The sequence below is a fragment of the Oncorhynchus nerka genome, unplaced genomic scaffold (assembly GCF_034236695.1).
Source record: "Oncorhynchus nerka isolate Pitt River unplaced genomic scaffold, Oner_Uvic_2.0 unplaced_scaffold_7___fragment_2___debris, whole genome shotgun sequence".
In the NCBI taxonomy this organism is placed as follows: Eukaryota; Metazoa; Chordata; class Actinopteri; order Salmoniformes; family Salmonidae; genus Oncorhynchus; species Oncorhynchus nerka.
The window spans coordinates 81323-98252 of record NW_027040330.1 but is presented as its reverse complement, the minus strand read 5'-3'; the positions used below and the strand labels follow the sequence as shown (position 1 = coordinate 98252).

Below are 16930 nucleotides of genomic sequence, written 5' to 3'. Positions count from 1 at the left end.
AAATGGGGAGACTGGGGCTGGTTCTTTCATCATGGGTTGGTTGAATACGGTAGACTGGGGCTGGTTCTCTCATCATGGGTTGGTTGAATACGGGAGACTGGGGCTGGTTCTCTCATCATTGGTTGGTTGAATACGGTAGACTGGGGCTGGTTCTCATCATGGGTTGGTTGAATACGGTAGACTGGGGCTGGTTCTCTCATCATTGGTTGGTTGAATACGGTAGACTGGGGCTGGTTCTCTCATCATGGGTTGGTTGAATACGGTAGACTGGGGCTGGTTCTCATCATGGGTTGGTTGAATACGGGAGACTGGGGCTGGTTCTCTCATCATGGGTTGGTTGAATACGGTAGACTGGGGCTGGTTCTCATCATGGGTTGGTTGAATACGGTAGACTGGGGCTGGTTCTCTCATCATTGGTTGGTTGAATACGGTAGACTGGGGCTGGTTCTCTCATCATGGGTTGTTTGAATACGGGAGACTGGGGCTGGTTCTCTCATCATGGGTTGGTTGAAGTGGGGAGACTATGGCTGGTTCTCTCATCATGGGTTGGTTGAAGTGGGGTTTTATTGGGGTTTTATTGGGATTATATTGGGATTACATTGGGATTATATTGCCATTTATTAATGTTCTTTGTTTGGATCCAAATGCTTGTGATTTGTTTTTAGACCTATTCTAATATCCAAGCTATTGACATTTTCTCACATAAATTTGTTAGCTATCATTCGAATCAGTTTGATAGTTTGTTACATTGCGTTATGGTAACTTGGTCTAGTTGGTTACATATTGCCAAACGTCAAATTAACTCAAATGCGTGAGACTACGCAAAACTATGTGTGATGCAAGTAATTTGTTTAATGAACGAACATTCTCATGTTAAATACATCTATGATCATATGGAGCAACACTTGTGTGTACCTATCGTCATATTGCACTTGCTTTGCAACATGCGGTAGGAAATAACACAATAGTCGCTCTGTAATAACTGCAAGGTGCTGTTAAAAGGGGAGACTGGGGCGGTTCTCTCATCATGGGTTGGTTGAAAACAGCAGACTGGGCCTGGTTCTCTCAACATTGGTTGGTTGAATACGGTAGACTGAGGCTGGTTCTCATCATGGGTTGGTTGAATACGGGAGACTGGGGCTGGTTCTCTCATCATGGGTTGGTTGAATACGGGAGACTGGGGCTGGTTCTCTCATCATGGGTTGGTTGAATACGGGAGACTGGGGCTGGTTCTCTCATCATGGGTTGGTTGAATACGGTAGACTGGGGCTGGTTCTCTCATCATGGGTTGGTTGAATACGGGAGACTGGGGCTGGTTCTCTCATCATTGGTTGGTTGAATACGGTAGACTGGGGCTGGTTCTCATCATGGGTTGGTTGAATACGGTAGACTGGGGCTGGTTCTCTCATCATTGGTTGGTTGAATACGGTAGACTGGGGCTGGTTCTCTCATCCTGGGTTGGTTGAATACGGGAGACTGGGGCTGGTTCTCTCATCATGGGTTGGTTGAATACGGGAGACTGGGGCTGGTTCTCTCATCATGGGTTGGTTGAATACGGGAGACTGGGGCTGGTTCTCTCATCATGGGTTGGTTGAATACGGGAGACTGGGGCTGGTTCTCTCATCATGGGTTGGTTGAATACGGGAGACTGGGGCTGGTTCTCTCATCATGGGTTGGTTGAATACGGGAGACTGGAGCTGGTTCTCTCAACATGGGTTGGTTGAAATGGGATGATGGTCTGGTTCTCATCATGGGTTTGTTGAAATGGGGAGACTGGGGCTGGTTCTTTCATCATGGGTTGGTTGAATACGGTAGACTGGGGCTGGTTCTCTCATCATGGGTTGGTTGAATACGGGAGACTGGGGCTGGTTCTCTCATCATTGGTTGGTTGAATACGGTAGACTGGGGCTGGTTCTCATCATGGGTTGGTTGAATACGGTAGACTGGGGCTGGTTCTCTCATCATTGGTTGGTTGAATACGGTAGACTGGGGCTGGTTCTCTCATCATGGGTTGGTTGAATACGGTAGACTGGGGCTGGTTCTCATCATGGGTTGGTTGAATACGGGAGACTGGGGCTGGTTCTCTCATCATGGGTTGGTTGAATACGGTAGACTGGGGCTGGTTCTCATCATGGGTTGGTTGAATACGGTAGACTGGGGCTGGTTCTCTCATCATTGGTTGGTTGAATACGGTAGACTGGGGCTGGTTCTCTCATCATGGGTTGTTTGAATACGGGAGACTGGGGCTGGTTCTCTCATCATGGGTTGGTTGAAGTGGGAGACTATGGCTGGTTCTCTCATCATGGGTTGGTTGAAGTGGGGTTTTATTGGGGTTTTATTGGGATTATATTGGGATTACATTGGGATTATATTGCCATTTATTAATGTTCTTTGTTTGGATCCAAATGCTTGTGATTTGTTTTTAGACCTATTCTAATATCCAAGCTATTGACATTTTCTCACATAAATTTGTTAGCTATCATTCGAATCAGTTTGATAGTTTGTTACATTGCGTTATGGTAACTTGGTCTAGTTGGTTACATATTGCCAAACGTCAAATTAACTCAAATGCGTAGACTACGCAAAACTATGTGTGATGCAAGTAATTTGTTTAATGAACGAACATTCTCATGTTAAATACATCTATGATCATATGGAGCAACACTTGTGTGTACCTATCGTCATATTGCACTTGCTTTGCAACATGCGGTAGGAAATAACACAATAGTCGCTCTGTAATAACTGCAAGGTGCTGTTAAAAGGGGAGACTGGGGGCGGTTCTCTCATCATGGGTTGGTTGAAAACAGCAGACTGGGCCTGGTTCTCTCAACATTGGTTGGTTGAATACGGTAGACTGAGGCTGGTTCTCATCATGGGTTGGTTGAATACGGGAGACTGGGGCTGGTTCTCTCATCATGGGTTGGTTGAATACGGGAGACTGGGGCTGGTTCTCTCATCATGGGTTGGTTGAATACGGGAGACTGGGGCTGGTTCTTTCATCATGGGTTGGTTGAATACGGTAGACTGGGGCTGGTTCTCTCATCATGGGTTGGTTGAATACGGGAGACTGGGGCTGGTTCTCTCATCATTGGTTGGTTGAATACGGTAGACTGGGGCTGGTTCTCATCATGGGTTGGTTGAATACGGTAGACTGGGGCTGGTTCTCTCATCATTGGTTGGTTGAATACGGGAGACTGGGGCTGGTTCTCTCATCATGGGTTGGTTGAATACGGGAGACTGGGGCTGGTTCTCATCATGGGTTGGTTGAATACGGGAGACTGGGGCTGGTTCTCTCATCATGGGTTGGTTGAATACGGTAGACTGGGGCTGGTTCTCTCATCATGGGTTGGTTGAATACGGGAGACTGGGGCTGGTTCTCTCATCATTGGTTTGTTGAAATGGGGAGACTGGGGCTGGTTCTCTCATCATGGGTTGGTTGAAGTGGGGAGACTATGGCTGGTTCTCTCATCATGGGTTGGTTGAAGTGGGGAGACTGGGGCTGGTTCTCTCATCATGGGTTGGTTGAATATGGGAGACAGGGGCTGGTTCTCTCATCCTTGGTTGGTTGAAGTGGGGAGACTGGGGCTGGTTCTCTCATCATGGGTTGGTTGAAGTGGGGACACTGGGGCTGGTTCGCTCATCATGGGTTGGTTGAATATGGGAGACAGGGGCTGGTTCTCTCATCCTTGGTTGGTTGAAGTGGGGAGACTGGGGCTGGTTCTCATCATTGGTTGGTTGAATACGGGAGACTGGGGCTGGTTCTCTCATCATGGGTTGGTTGAAGTGGGGAGACTGGGGCTGGTTCTCTCATCATGGGTTGGTTGAATATGGGAGACAGGTGCTGGTCCTCTCATCATTGGTTGGTTGAATACGGTAGACTGGGGCTGGTTCTCATCATGGGTTGGTTGAATACGGAGACAGGGGCTGGTTCTCTCATCATGGGTTGGTTGAAGTGGGGAGACTGGGGCTGGTTCTCTCATCATGGGTTGGTTGAATATGGGAGACTGGGGCTGGTTCTCTCATCATGGGTTGGTTGAATATGGGAGACAGGGGCTGGTTCTCTCATCATGGGTTGGTTGAATACGGGAGACTGGGGCTGGTTCTCTCATCATGGGTTGGTTGAATATGGGAGACTGGGGCTGGTTCTCTCATCATTGGTTGGTTGAATACGGTAGACTGGGGCTGGTTCTCTCATCATTGGTTGGTTGAATACGGTAGACTGGGGCTGGTTCTCTCATCATTGGTTGGTTGAATACGGTAGACTGGGGCTGGTTCTCATCATGGGTTGGTTGAATACGGGAGACAGGGGCTGGTTCTCTCATCATGGGTTGGTTGAAGTGGGGAGACTGGGGCTGGTTCTCTCATCATGGGTTGGTTGAATATGGGAGACTGGGGCTGGTTCTCTCATCATGGGTTGGTTGAAGTGGGGAGACTGGGGCTGGTTCTCTCTTCACTGTTTGGTTGAAGTTAGGATACTGGGGCTGGTTCTCTCATCATGGGTTGGTTGAATATGGGAGACAGGGGCTGGTTCTCTCATCATGGGTTGGTTGAAGTGGGGAGACTGTGGCTGGTTCTCTCTTCACTGTTTGGTTGAAGTTAGGATACTGGGGCTGGTTCTCTCATCATTGGTTGGTTGTCACAGTATTTAGCCTATTTCTCCCAATCTGGAGTGTGCTGTGTAGCCTAGTAATTTTAAGGTTAATATGTGCAACTTCTTTGCAAGAGGTCATCCATCTTGACAATTTCTAGCAGCATCTCTAAACATTGACGAGCAGGGGTTGTGTGTTTTAATATTGTAAACCCACGAGGATATGAACACATAACTAAACACTTTCCTGTAACACCCTGTTATTGGATTTTCAACAATGCAGAACTAGTTTATTTTTTTTAACTTAAGTTTACAATTTTAATTGACAAAATAAAGGCGAATGTACCTGGTTGCACAGCCGTAGGCCAAGATAACTGTGGACAAACACTTCTTGTAGCCATCATTGAACTTACTGCACCATTCTACTGGCAATTTGTCCCACTCTTCAGCAGCAAAATGCTCTAATTCTTCAATGTTTGATGGGTGCCCTCCAACAACGTCTGGAATCTTCACTGGACACTCCAGGACAGTCCAGCATTTCTTCTTGAAACATTCCTTGGGGCTCCTGCGTGGTGCAGCGGTCTAAGGCACTGCATCTTAGTGCTAGAGGTGTCACTACAGACACCCTGGTTCAAATCACAGGCCTTAATTGGAAGCCCCATAGGGCAGTGCACAATTTGTCTGGTGTTGGCTGTCATTGTAAATAATAATTTGTTCTTAACTGACTTGCCTAGTTAAATAAAGTTTAAATCAAATATTATAATAATACTTATGATATGTTTTTTGGGGCCTTGTCCTGCTGGAAGACCCACAACCTTCAATGGAGACACTGGGTTGAACATTGGGCTATAATAAACCTTGATAATCTGCTGATTTCATGATGCCTTGTGCACATTTAAGGGAATCATTTTATTCTGTACAGGCTTCCTTCTTTTCATTCTGTAATTTATGTTAGCCACAGTTGGACTTCAATCAAGTTGTTGTGACGTCTCAAGGGTTATCAAAGGAAATTGGAAGCACCTGGCTTAATTTGGTGCGTCATAGCAAAGGGGGTGAATACTTATGTAAATGGTTATTTCTGAATTTCATTTTCAATAAAATTGCCACAATGTCTAAAACATGTTTTCACTTTGTCATTATAGGATATTGTGTGAGATGGGTGAGTAAACATATATATTTAATTGATTTTGAAAACAAGTCTTGGTATTCTCATTGTTTCAATTTTAGGAGTAGGCTATCTGTGAACAATGAATTGATATTGTTGAAAAGGGGAAAGGGAGAGCTGTAGCCTATTTCAAACTGATTTCTAAATTGTTGCTTGGACAAGACATGGAAATTAGGATCATAGGCAGGGGCAAAACTTTGGTTGGGGGGGGGTCTGTGTAGGACTTTTTTTTGACCATCTAAAGCTCATTTCCTGCATTTCTACACAATCCAATATGTTGTGTCTATTTAGAACAAAAAGTAAGCACCAATGCCCACAGTCATCAAGCTAGGTTAGAGATCATTATTAAACATGTTTGAGTGATTGATTGTCCATATTAAGACAACCTCTGCTGAGGAGTATGTATGTCTGTAATAAAGCCCTACTGTGGGGCTCACACCTCATTCTGATTGGCTGGGCTTGCGTCCCCAGTGGGTGGGCCTGCGTCCCCAGTGAGTGGGCCAATGCCCTCCCAGACCCACCTATGGCTGCGCCCCTGTCCAGTCATGTGAAATCCATAGATTAGGGCCTAATGTATTTATTTAAATTAACTTATTTCCCTTCATGAACTGTAACTCAGCAAAATATTTTGTTCAGTATAATTCATGTCATAGGCCTCATAGTACTGTAGAGCTCTTTTTACTTGCACACAATATGTCCCTAAGGGTCCAACACCCTGCAGCGTCCCAACCCAACTCAGCTTTAGGATCTTAGTGAAACATTCATTATTGGTTTTCGGGTGTGTTAGGCCAAGGCCAGAGTGACAACCCACAGGACGGCAAGTTCCAGGACTGAGCAGCCCAGCAGCTAGGGATTGCCTTAATAGATATCTCCTCTGACGTGGGCATGTTTTCAAAACAGATTCCTTTTGTCGTACTGAATTCCATATAAGCTATCCAGACCTTATGAAAGTTGCCCAGTATACTATTAATATAGTAATACATAAAATCTAGTGATACATAACTTGACATTTCTACCATCCATTGTGACATTGTGGGAGGATAACCAACCTTCTAAATAATGGCAATGCATTTCTTAGCTGCTATAAATGCTTGATTACACAGTTTCTTCTGATAACAGTCTCAAGTATCAACATTTCCAAGCAAACATAAACAGGGAGAAGGGAGAATCTGTAGACATGCTGAGATAAAATAACATACTTTGCCAGAATTCAGCCAGCCTTCACAAGACCATAACATATTGAAACATGTCCTTTTTTGTGTTTTACCCCTGCAGCAGAGGAATGACATTTCTGAGTGCATGTAATTCAGTTTCACTGGAATATAGTATGTTCTATGGATGGTGTTAAACTGCAGTAATTCATGTCTGAGATTATATGAACATGACATGGCATTCAAACATATCTGTATCCATTCATCATCAATTACATCAGGTCTTTCTCACATTTTTGTTTGACATGTTTTGTGTCATACAGTTTGGAAATCAACTTTTGGATGTTTGTCAGACTGCCTTAAAATAGTTTCAATCTTTGAAGTATCTGACTTGTCCACGTTTTCTGCACAGAGAGAATAAAGTGTTGCATCTGCAAAAATTCACCACAGCTCCATCATTGGTCTTCCCTGGCTGCCTGACCCCATTTCTCAGCTTCGACGTACAGGTCATGCTCCAACAGGCGACCAAGCGCACCAGGGACACATGCTCAGCGCGTGTAGCGGAGTACATCAATATACACTACTACACCCTTCCCGTGCAGGTCCCTGAAAATCTCGTCTACAAAGGCTTGGAAGACTGATGTCGCATTCATCAACCCGTACGGCATGACGAGATACTCATAGTGCCCAGAGCTGGTACTGAAAGCCGTATTCCACTCGTCTCCCTCTCGGATACGCGCTCCTGAGATCTAGTTTGCTGAAGAAGTGCACCCTGTGCATTTTTATTTTACCTTTATTTAACCAGGCAAGTCAGTTAAGAACAGATTCTTATTTTCAATGACGGCCTAGGAACAGTGGGTTAACAGCCTGTTCAGGAGCAGAACGACAGATTTGTACCTTGTCAGCTCGGGGGTTTGAACTTGCAACCTTCCGGTTACTAGTCCAACGCTCTAACCACTAGGCTACCCTGCTACCCCGCTTTGACTCTATTGCTGTAGCTATGAGCGGTAGCGGGTAACTATACCTCACAGTGATCTGATTCAGACCCTGATAGTCAATACACGGGCGCAGACTCCCATCCTTCTTCTTCACAAAAAATTAACTTGAGGAGGCGGGTGAAGTGGAGGAGCGAATGTACCCCTGACGCAGGGATTTGGAGACATATGTTTCCATAGCCTCCATCTCTGCCTGTGAGAGGGGATACACATGACTCTTGGGATTCCCAGAATCCTTGATTCCCAGAGGAACCAACAGTGTGACCTCTGCAGCCACAGACGGTGCACGAGTGGGAACCCCCTCCGGTCTCCCTGCGCACTGCACCTCCCAGCTCCAGAGGTATTGGAGAGGGGGTGCGGGAGGATGGACCTACCAGACCCCGATCTGGACATCCGCGAGTAGCCAGCAGGTTGTCCAGCCGGATGGACAGATCCACCAGCTGGTCGAAAGTGAGGGTGGTGTCTCTGCAGCTCCCAACAGACATCCTTGCGCAGACTGAAACAATACTGGTTGATCAGGGCCCTGACGTTCCATCCCGCGTCGGCAGCCAGGGTCCTAAACTCCAGGGCAAACTGCAGGTCGAACTCCTGGGCGCTCCTCGTCTCCTGCCTCAGATGGTAGAGGCGTTCACTCACCGCTCTCCCCTCGGGCAGGTGGTTGAAGACTTCCCGGAAACGGCGGGTGAACTCCTCAAACTGGTCCAACGCCGCATCTCCCTCTCCACACAGTGTTGGCCCATTCCAGGGCTCTCCCGGTGAGGCACGAGATGAGGGCAGACACTCTCTCACGGTCCGATAGAGCCAGGTGGACGGTGGCCAGATAAAGGTTCAACTGCAAAGGTTCAACTGCCCTCCCGTCGGGGTAAGGAGAGACGGATTCAACTTGGTTCAGGCTGGAAAGGAGCGCTCAAGAGAGACCCCGGTTGGGCTGGTGGAGGTGCTGGAAAAACTCCCTGTCTCTCCCAGCAGTCCATAGTTTTGACAACGCGATCCATGGCGGTGCTAAATTGGCAAAGCATTGCTGCATGCTCCTGGAAGCGCTCCTCCATCTCAATGGCCGGGGTATACTCTCCTGCTGACTTCATAGTGTGGTCAGAGATTCTGTAATGTGGTGCGTTCTGGTGGCAGGGAAGTCAGGCGCAGGAGAATGAACTTGGTAAAAACGGAGCTGTTTAATAAACATTCAAAAAACCTCAGAAAACCAAAGTATACAAAAATAACATAATAGGGTGCAAAACCCATCGCACACCAGAACAAATAACACACCTACATACAACAAACAATCTCTGACAAGGACGTGAGGGAAAACAGAGAGTTAAACACACAACATGTAATGAATGGTATTGGAACCAGGTGTGTAGGAAGACAAGACAAAACCAATGGAAAATGAAAAATGGATCAATGATAGCTAGAAGGTTGGTGACGTCGACCGCCGAACACCACCCAAACAAGGAGAGGGGCCGACTTTGGCGGAAGTCGTGACACTAAGATAGACTGCTGTCCTTTAGCTACTGTAAGTATACTCATCAATTCAAGTTGGAACTTTGATCATTTACTGAATATACTGCAAAATTCACCTGAGCTCTGTAGACTTGTCTTACTTTAAAAAAAAAACATTTTTATTTCACCTTTATTTAACCAGGTAGGCTAGTTGAGAACAAGTTCTCATTTGCAACTGCGACCTGGCCAAGATAAAGCATAGCAGTGTGAACAGACTTGGCTGTCTGACACCTGCTCGGACACCTGTCACCATCTGATCCTGCTAAGACAATATGAGAATAGTGTTGTGTACTGACTGTGCACCAGTTAGTACACGGCACAGTAGCCTAGTGGTTAGTGTGTTGGACTAGTAACCGAAAGGTTGCAAGTTCAAATCCCCGAGCTGACAAGGTACAAATCTGTCGTTCTGCCCCTGAACAGGTAGTTAACCCACTGATCCTAGGCTGTCAATGTTCTTAACTGACTTGCCAAGTTAAATAAATGTTTAAAAAAATGTAGGGCAGTTTATTACTGTGTTTATGTGAAAAGTAGGGGATTAGCTAGGGAAACTGACAGATCAATAACTAATTACATTGCTATACTGACTAATAAAAACTCACATTGCACTGAAAAAACATCAGAATATCGGTCTTCAATCGTTTGGCTGCTAGTTTCATCATTTAATTCAGGTCTAGTCTGATTGAGGCAAAAAGAATAGCTAACGTTAGCCAACATTTGGCCAGCTCTCTCTCTAACGATACATCAACTGGCGAAAGCTAGCCAAGTTAATTTACTACTGTTGAAACAGGACAAATCTAAGGCTACAAAACATTTCCAGACACACAACAGCTGTTAGATAATAATAGTAACCACCTCATATCGCTATCTGCCAGATAACTAGAGTCCAGAGCTGACCTGGTTGTGGTTAGTTAGCTACTAGCTAGCTATTTGATTCACCTCAGTTGAGAGGGGATGAAACATTATCTAACGTTACATGTCAGTTACACTAGTTAATATCTCAGCACTGGAAACAACCACTAGTTAACTTTTTTTCCCATAAGGTTAAACAGCAGTTACATCAGTCAACTAAAGAGTAGACAGTTTTGCTCTGCTTGCTTTAACAACTCGGAGAAAAAGCTCAACACACTGACAGCTGACTCTGTTCAACTCTCCAGCCAGCCTTCCAGAAGCTTTGCCTTTCACAGATCCTGTCTGCATGCTTTGTGGTGTCTGCATGATCCTAAATCCAACTGACTGAAATCTCCAAAAAGCCTACCCGACCACTCTGAGGCATCCCCAAAGGTCCTAAAGAATTGCATTATTTGGTATCACATTGCAATGATAGGGGATGCACAAAAGTGCAATTTCAGAATGTAGGGGGGACATGACCCCCCTGTCCAAAGTGAAAGTAGCCTTTATGCTAAATTGGGAGTGATTATATAACAAATCTACCTACAAGGTTTAAGCTGTTGAATTGTGTTATGAATATTGTTCTATCAAAATCAATATGACTATTTCTAAGAATGTAGGCTAAATGTCTTCATTTCCAACGGACAGTGTGTTTAATGAATAATAACTCCAATAGGAGGAGGCCCATTTCTTCCCCAAGACCTATCTGACTAATCTCCACTCCATGGTGAAGGAAGTTTCTGATTAACTCCACCTTTCTTTGTTTGCTGAAATCCATACTTTTTCAAAACATGTTAAGGAAATACCACTGACTTGTTGAGATTCAATTGGCACATGCTCATTTACGCTGAGTTGCCATTGTAGAGCAACAGCAATGAGCAAACAGTCGGTGGTTGTATTTGATTCTTGTTTTTAGAAAAAGTATTCATTTCAGCAAACAAAGTAACGCAACTACAGAGGACAAACAGGTACAAGGTAAACATTTCATAAGTACACTTTTTAAAAGTATTGACCTTGGGCGAAACGATGTAGTAGGAGCTGAATTCCACAAAGCCTGGTCTCTGCTCCATTCCATTGGTGGAGTTCATCATAAACTTCCTTCATCATGGAGTGGAGTTTAGTCAGCTACCCAAGACCCTGCTTTCTTGTTTAAAATAGGTTCTTATGATATAGATATACCGTTGTTGAGAAATATACACAGTAAGAAGTGTGACAACCAGTCCCAGTCTCCCCTGCAGCTCCACAGGATGTGCTCATAAATGCACTGCTACTCACAAAATATTTCAGACCTATCAAGTTTTGACATTGCGTCAAACAAACAACACTGCGGGCCTCTGGTTATTTTTTATCTGTTTGGCCCTTACTGCATTCTCACCTGCAGTGAAGCACACCACATACAAATGGAATCAGACAGACTGTACTTTTGAGCGAACCACAGCGGTTGTTTGGTGTGCACTGCGGTTCATATTTACTCCTGTCCCAAAAAAACAAATTTAGGGGGTAATCACTCCAGAGCTAAAAAAAATCCCCCGCTCTAAACAAACTTGATGTGAAAACCCCCCTTACCTTTGCCAATCCAGCCCCAGTCACCCCCCCCACTATCTGTGAGAGTATATATGGCCCCAGTAGGATGACGTCCAGTCCTCCACTGACGCACACACTCACAGACACAGCTGGGTTGAAGTGGCCACCACTGGATTCAGACAGAATAACATGTTTAGTACTTGCTACTGATACTCATGCATTAGGAAAATCACACTGATAAAAGAGTTTAATATACTTGTTATAACTACAGCCCTACCGATATGTTTTTTGTGGTCCGATATTGATTCCGATTTTTTGGGGGAGAAAACTTACTAAACTTACATAAATATGCGATATATGTGCCGATATACTGTTTTACAGCTGGGAATTAAAAAGTGTAATTGTCCACACTGAATTATCATGAATTGGCATCCAAAAGAGTAATTGTCCAATAAATATGCTTCAAATGTTGATTTCATACATTGTAACAATAATGACACATCATAAGAATGGCCACAAGTGTTCAGATCAGCATGAGATTCCCTTTTCATCCTATTTATTGAATATCGGTTATTGGTTGAGTTATTGCTGATACTGATAAAGCAGTAAAAGGGCCAATATCAGCCGATAATACCGATATATTGGTCAGACTCTAGTTATAGTAAATCTCAAGTTATGAGAACATGACAAAAACATTCTGACCTCAGAGTGAGATGTTACCAGGTGCCAACATGTCCTTACCTGATCTCTCCCAGTACAGCGATAACAATCGCCAGCGCCAGCCCATGAGCCAGAGCGGGCTGGATGCTCCCCGGAACGCCGGCATTCTCAATAACAGACCCGCATCCCACGAAGATGAAGAGAGTGCATCCTAACACCTCAGCCAAGCACGGCTGGATAAATCTCTCAAAGGTGGTGACTATTTTCCTGGAGTTGACTACCCCTGAACCTGGCCCTGAGTCCCCAGTGTCAGTCCCAGCCACGGTGAAGAGCTCCGTCTTTGACTCTATCACAGACATATTGCTGACTACTGCTGCTCAGTGTGTCACTTACACCTGCTCTGTCAACTGGTCAGCCAGAGTGTGACACATGCACTGATAAGAGTGCAGACAGGACCGTCACATTAGGGTGGTCTCGGGATATGCGTGGGAGTATCGCCACAACGCCACCTCCCTTTGCTATGATAGCATGTTTTGGCACACATCCCCATATGTCCATAGTATTTAGCTGTAGCGGAAGTGGCTATTGTAGTGCATGACAGACTGATGATGGAATGCCTTACCAGTCGTACGTGCTATACAATGTGTGAAATACATTTTTTTGGAGCTCCCTTGTCCCCATACTCCATAGTAGTTGCCACACCAGATTGCCTTGTGATCCCAGATGTCAGGGCACCTTTAGGGAGATATGGTGTGAACTCAGGAAAAGTTGGAAATAAATCTTTATTTTCACACATTGTATAGCCCGTACTAACTGGTAAGTAGGGTTGGATGGTATCCATATTTTCATATCGTCATACCGTCTTTACTCATCCCGGGATTAATGGTATTATCATTTTAGTACACAAGGGGGGCGCTAAAAACGCAAAAAGCCCATTGGGTGTCTATTACCAGTATACTAACAAAATTAGCACAAATAATTGCGAATTGCCATAGAGGCTGCTAGCTAAATATGCTAACGAGCGCAAATGAAAATAAACTAATTGCAAGGTCAGGCAATCCATCTGTGACAATGTGACAGGTGAAATGAAGAACACAATCTGCTTAATCTCCTAAGGTATTGCACAAGTTGGCTGCAGGTATTTACTTAAAAAGTATCTACAAATATTAATATTTATTGAAAAACGTTTCCAAATACCCCTGTATACGGTATACTGCCCGAGCCTACTGGTAAGGCCATTCCGGATTATAGATTTGCTATCAGTGATGGGAAAAGTTTAATCGCAAATAGGAAAACCAGTGGGCTGGTATAAATTATTTTCAGGATAAAGGATTTCACCAATAGCGTCATTGCGCAAAAGAGTACGCTGCATCATCTGGATAGGTGTGCAACAAAAGATCAACATTCACCTTCTGCTGCCATTTCCGTCAGGCCATCTACGCATAGTTTGACACATACAGTTTGACCCATTCGTTCGTTAAATCCAACATATGCACCAGACAGAACGCACTTTAAGACGACTGTACAACCATCAAGATGAATTGCCAGATCAAAAAGCAGATCCCTTTGTTTCTTGGTACCTAGAACTAGCAACTATGTTTTGTCCGGGTTTAAACGTAAACATTTGCCACCATCCACTTCCTTATGTCTGAAACACAGGCTTCCAGGGTTGGCAATTTTGGGCCTTCACCATGTTTCATCGAAATGTACAGATGTGTGTCATCCACATAGCATTGAAAGTAGACATTGTGTTTCCGAATGACATCACCAAGAGTTAGAATATACACTGTATAGTGAAAACAATAGTGGTCCTAAAACAGAACCTTGAGGAACACAGATGTTTATACATGTTACGAAACTTATCCCCCTAATGTTGATGCACTTTATGTCTAGGGGTCTTATGTTTAGTTAACTGGTCTGTAACCTGATTTAAGGAGTGCATCAATGTGAAATATCAGCATATGAGGACTGTGTTGAATGTACATGTGCCCAGGAAACGGCCAATTTACCAGGGTCCAGGCACAGCTCCTTCTTGACCTCTTGGTCGGCCAGCCAAGCGGATTATTATTTGTTCAGATGGTGACTAAAATAAATATACAAAAAATAAAACTACAAACAGGCATGCCCAAACTAAAGACTCAAAACGTCTGCGACACTGACTGATGATCACCTAATTTCCTGCACCTGATGTGCAGTTAACTAAGCATAAGACCCCTAGACATAAAATGTTTGTCTGCGCTACAGATGGCTATATTGGTCTGCTAATACAGGACTAGTAAAGGCCCAGTGCACTACTTTTTAGAAATCTTGTAAATATCTTTTGGAATATATTTTTAAAATTAATATACAGTACCAGTCAAAAGTTTGGACACACCTAGCAATTCAAGGGTTTTTCTTTATTTTTACTATTTTCTACATTGTAGAATAATAGTGAAGACATAACAACTATGAAATAACACATGGAATCATGTAGAAACCAAAAAAGTGTTAAAGAAATCAGAATCTATTTTACATAATTCAAAGTAGCCTTGATGACAGCTTTGCACTCTCTCAATCAGCTTCATGAAGTCACCTGGAATTCTATTATCAGGTGTGCCTTGGTAAAAGTTAATTTGTGGAATTTATTTCCTTCTTAATGAGTTTGAGCCAATCAGTTGTGACAAGGTAGGGGTGGTATACAGAAGATAAAAGACCAAGTCCATATTATGGCAAGAAGAGCTCAAATAAGCAAAATAATGCAAAGACTGTGCAAGTGGTATGTATTTTTACTAGGCACTATAATTCAGTGTTATAAACATCTCTCTAGCCTTACCATGTCTTCAGTGCTCTAGTGCTGCTATCTCTAGCTCAGTGTACACAAGGTCATATTGGGTTAATGTTTCTCTGTAATAACACAGGTCTGACCATCAGGACACAGTTCACAGAGGGCGACAGGCGAAACTCAAACATTTCCTTTCTGTGCCCTGTAACTATAATGTGTCATCCATGTGGAAATGACATTGGACTTTCATGGTATCAAATGTACAATTTGTAGACCACATGATGGTGGTCAGGTTTTCATACACAAATATTAAACACCTTTATTCAACTGCCATAGACGTGCATTGTCATTTCATTGGTACTGTGGTATCACTTGCGAGGACTTGAAATTGCTCTGCTGAGTGAAAATGCCCTGTTGATTTCTTTCAGACAAGAATCCTAGTTACATGCAAATGTATCTATTGCTACTGTAAATCCAGCAATTGAATCAAACAGATCTGTTAAAGTGCATCCAAAGTATTAACTCCTAATTTCTATACATAAGAAAATATCGGTCTTAGCAATACATTTCTAAATAAACAAAATATTTCAGTTCACAACACAATGGCACATTAAATACTTGACAAATAAAAATAAATCTTCCTTTTACTTTTCTCTAACATCCAGCAAACCTGCTTTATGTTGTCTGAATGAAGATTAGAAACAGACAGTGCAGAGCAGACAGATGGATAAAATGAAATGAAGGCTAGGGCTTATGTCCTTAAGCTACCAGTGTCTTGTCGTTCATACAGTGCATTCGGAAAGTATTCACACCCATTGGACATTTTCCACATTTTGTTACATTACACCCTTATTCTAAAATCAAATAACCCCCCCCCCTCCCCCCTCTCCCCCCTCATCAATCTACACACAATACCACATAATGACAAAGCAAAAACTGTTTTTATTTTAAATATGCTAATTTATTCCCCCCCCCCAAAACTGAAATATCACATTTACATAAGTATCCAGACCATTTACTCAGTACTTTGTTGAAGTACCTTTGGCAGCGATTACAGCCTTGAGTCTTCTTGGGTATGACGCTATAAGCTTGGCACACCTGTATTTGGGGAGTTTCTCCCATTCTTTTCTGCAGATCCTCTCAAGCCCTGTTAGGTTAGACACAGCTATTTTCAGGTCTCTCCAGAGATGTTCGATCGGGTTCAAGTCCGGGCCACTCAAGGATATTCAAAGACTTTTCCCGAAGCCACTAGCGCGTTGTCTTGTTGGAAGATGAACCTCCGCCCCAGTCTGAGGTCTTGAGCAGGTTTTCATCAATGATCTCTCTGTACTTTGCTATGTTTATCTTTCCCTCGATCCTGACTAGTCTCCCAGTCCCTGCCGTTGACAAACATCCCCACAGCATGATGCCGCCACCACCATGCTTCACCATAGGGATGGTGCTCGGTTTCCTCCAGACGTGACGCTTGGCATTCTGGCCTGAGTTCAATCTTGGTTTCATCAGATGAGAGAATCTTGTTTCTCATGGTCAGAGTCCTTTAGGTAACTTTTGACAAACTCCAAGAGGGCTGTCATGTGCTTTTTACTGAGGAGTGGCTTCAGTCTGGCCACTCTACCATAAAGGCCTGATTGGTGGAGTGCTGCAGAGATGGATGTCCTTCTGGAAGGTTCTCCCATCTCCACAAATGAACTCTGGAGC

At 43.9% G+C, this 16930-nt stretch overlaps 1 protein-coding gene across 2 annotated transcripts in view; it reads right to left on the bottom strand.

Moving 5' to 3' along the window:
* The window catches only part of LOC115112896 (aquaporin-8-like), a 38318-nt gene extending 25384 nt beyond the window's left edge, over positions 1 to 12934 (bottom strand). For both annotated transcript variants that reach the window (XM_029639931.2, XM_029639932.2), the window contains exons 1-2: positions 12553 to 12934; positions 11854 to 11980 (exon numbers count right to left, since the gene is read on the bottom strand). In XM_029639931.2, coding sequence (XP_029495791.1) covers positions 11854 to 11980; positions 12553 to 12830 — 405 coding nt within the window. In that variant the 5' untranslated portion in view covers positions 12831 to 12934. The remainder of the gene's footprint in view (positions 1 to 11853; positions 11981 to 12552) is intronic.
* Between the last annotated feature and the right edge of the window lie 3996 nt (positions 12935 to 16930).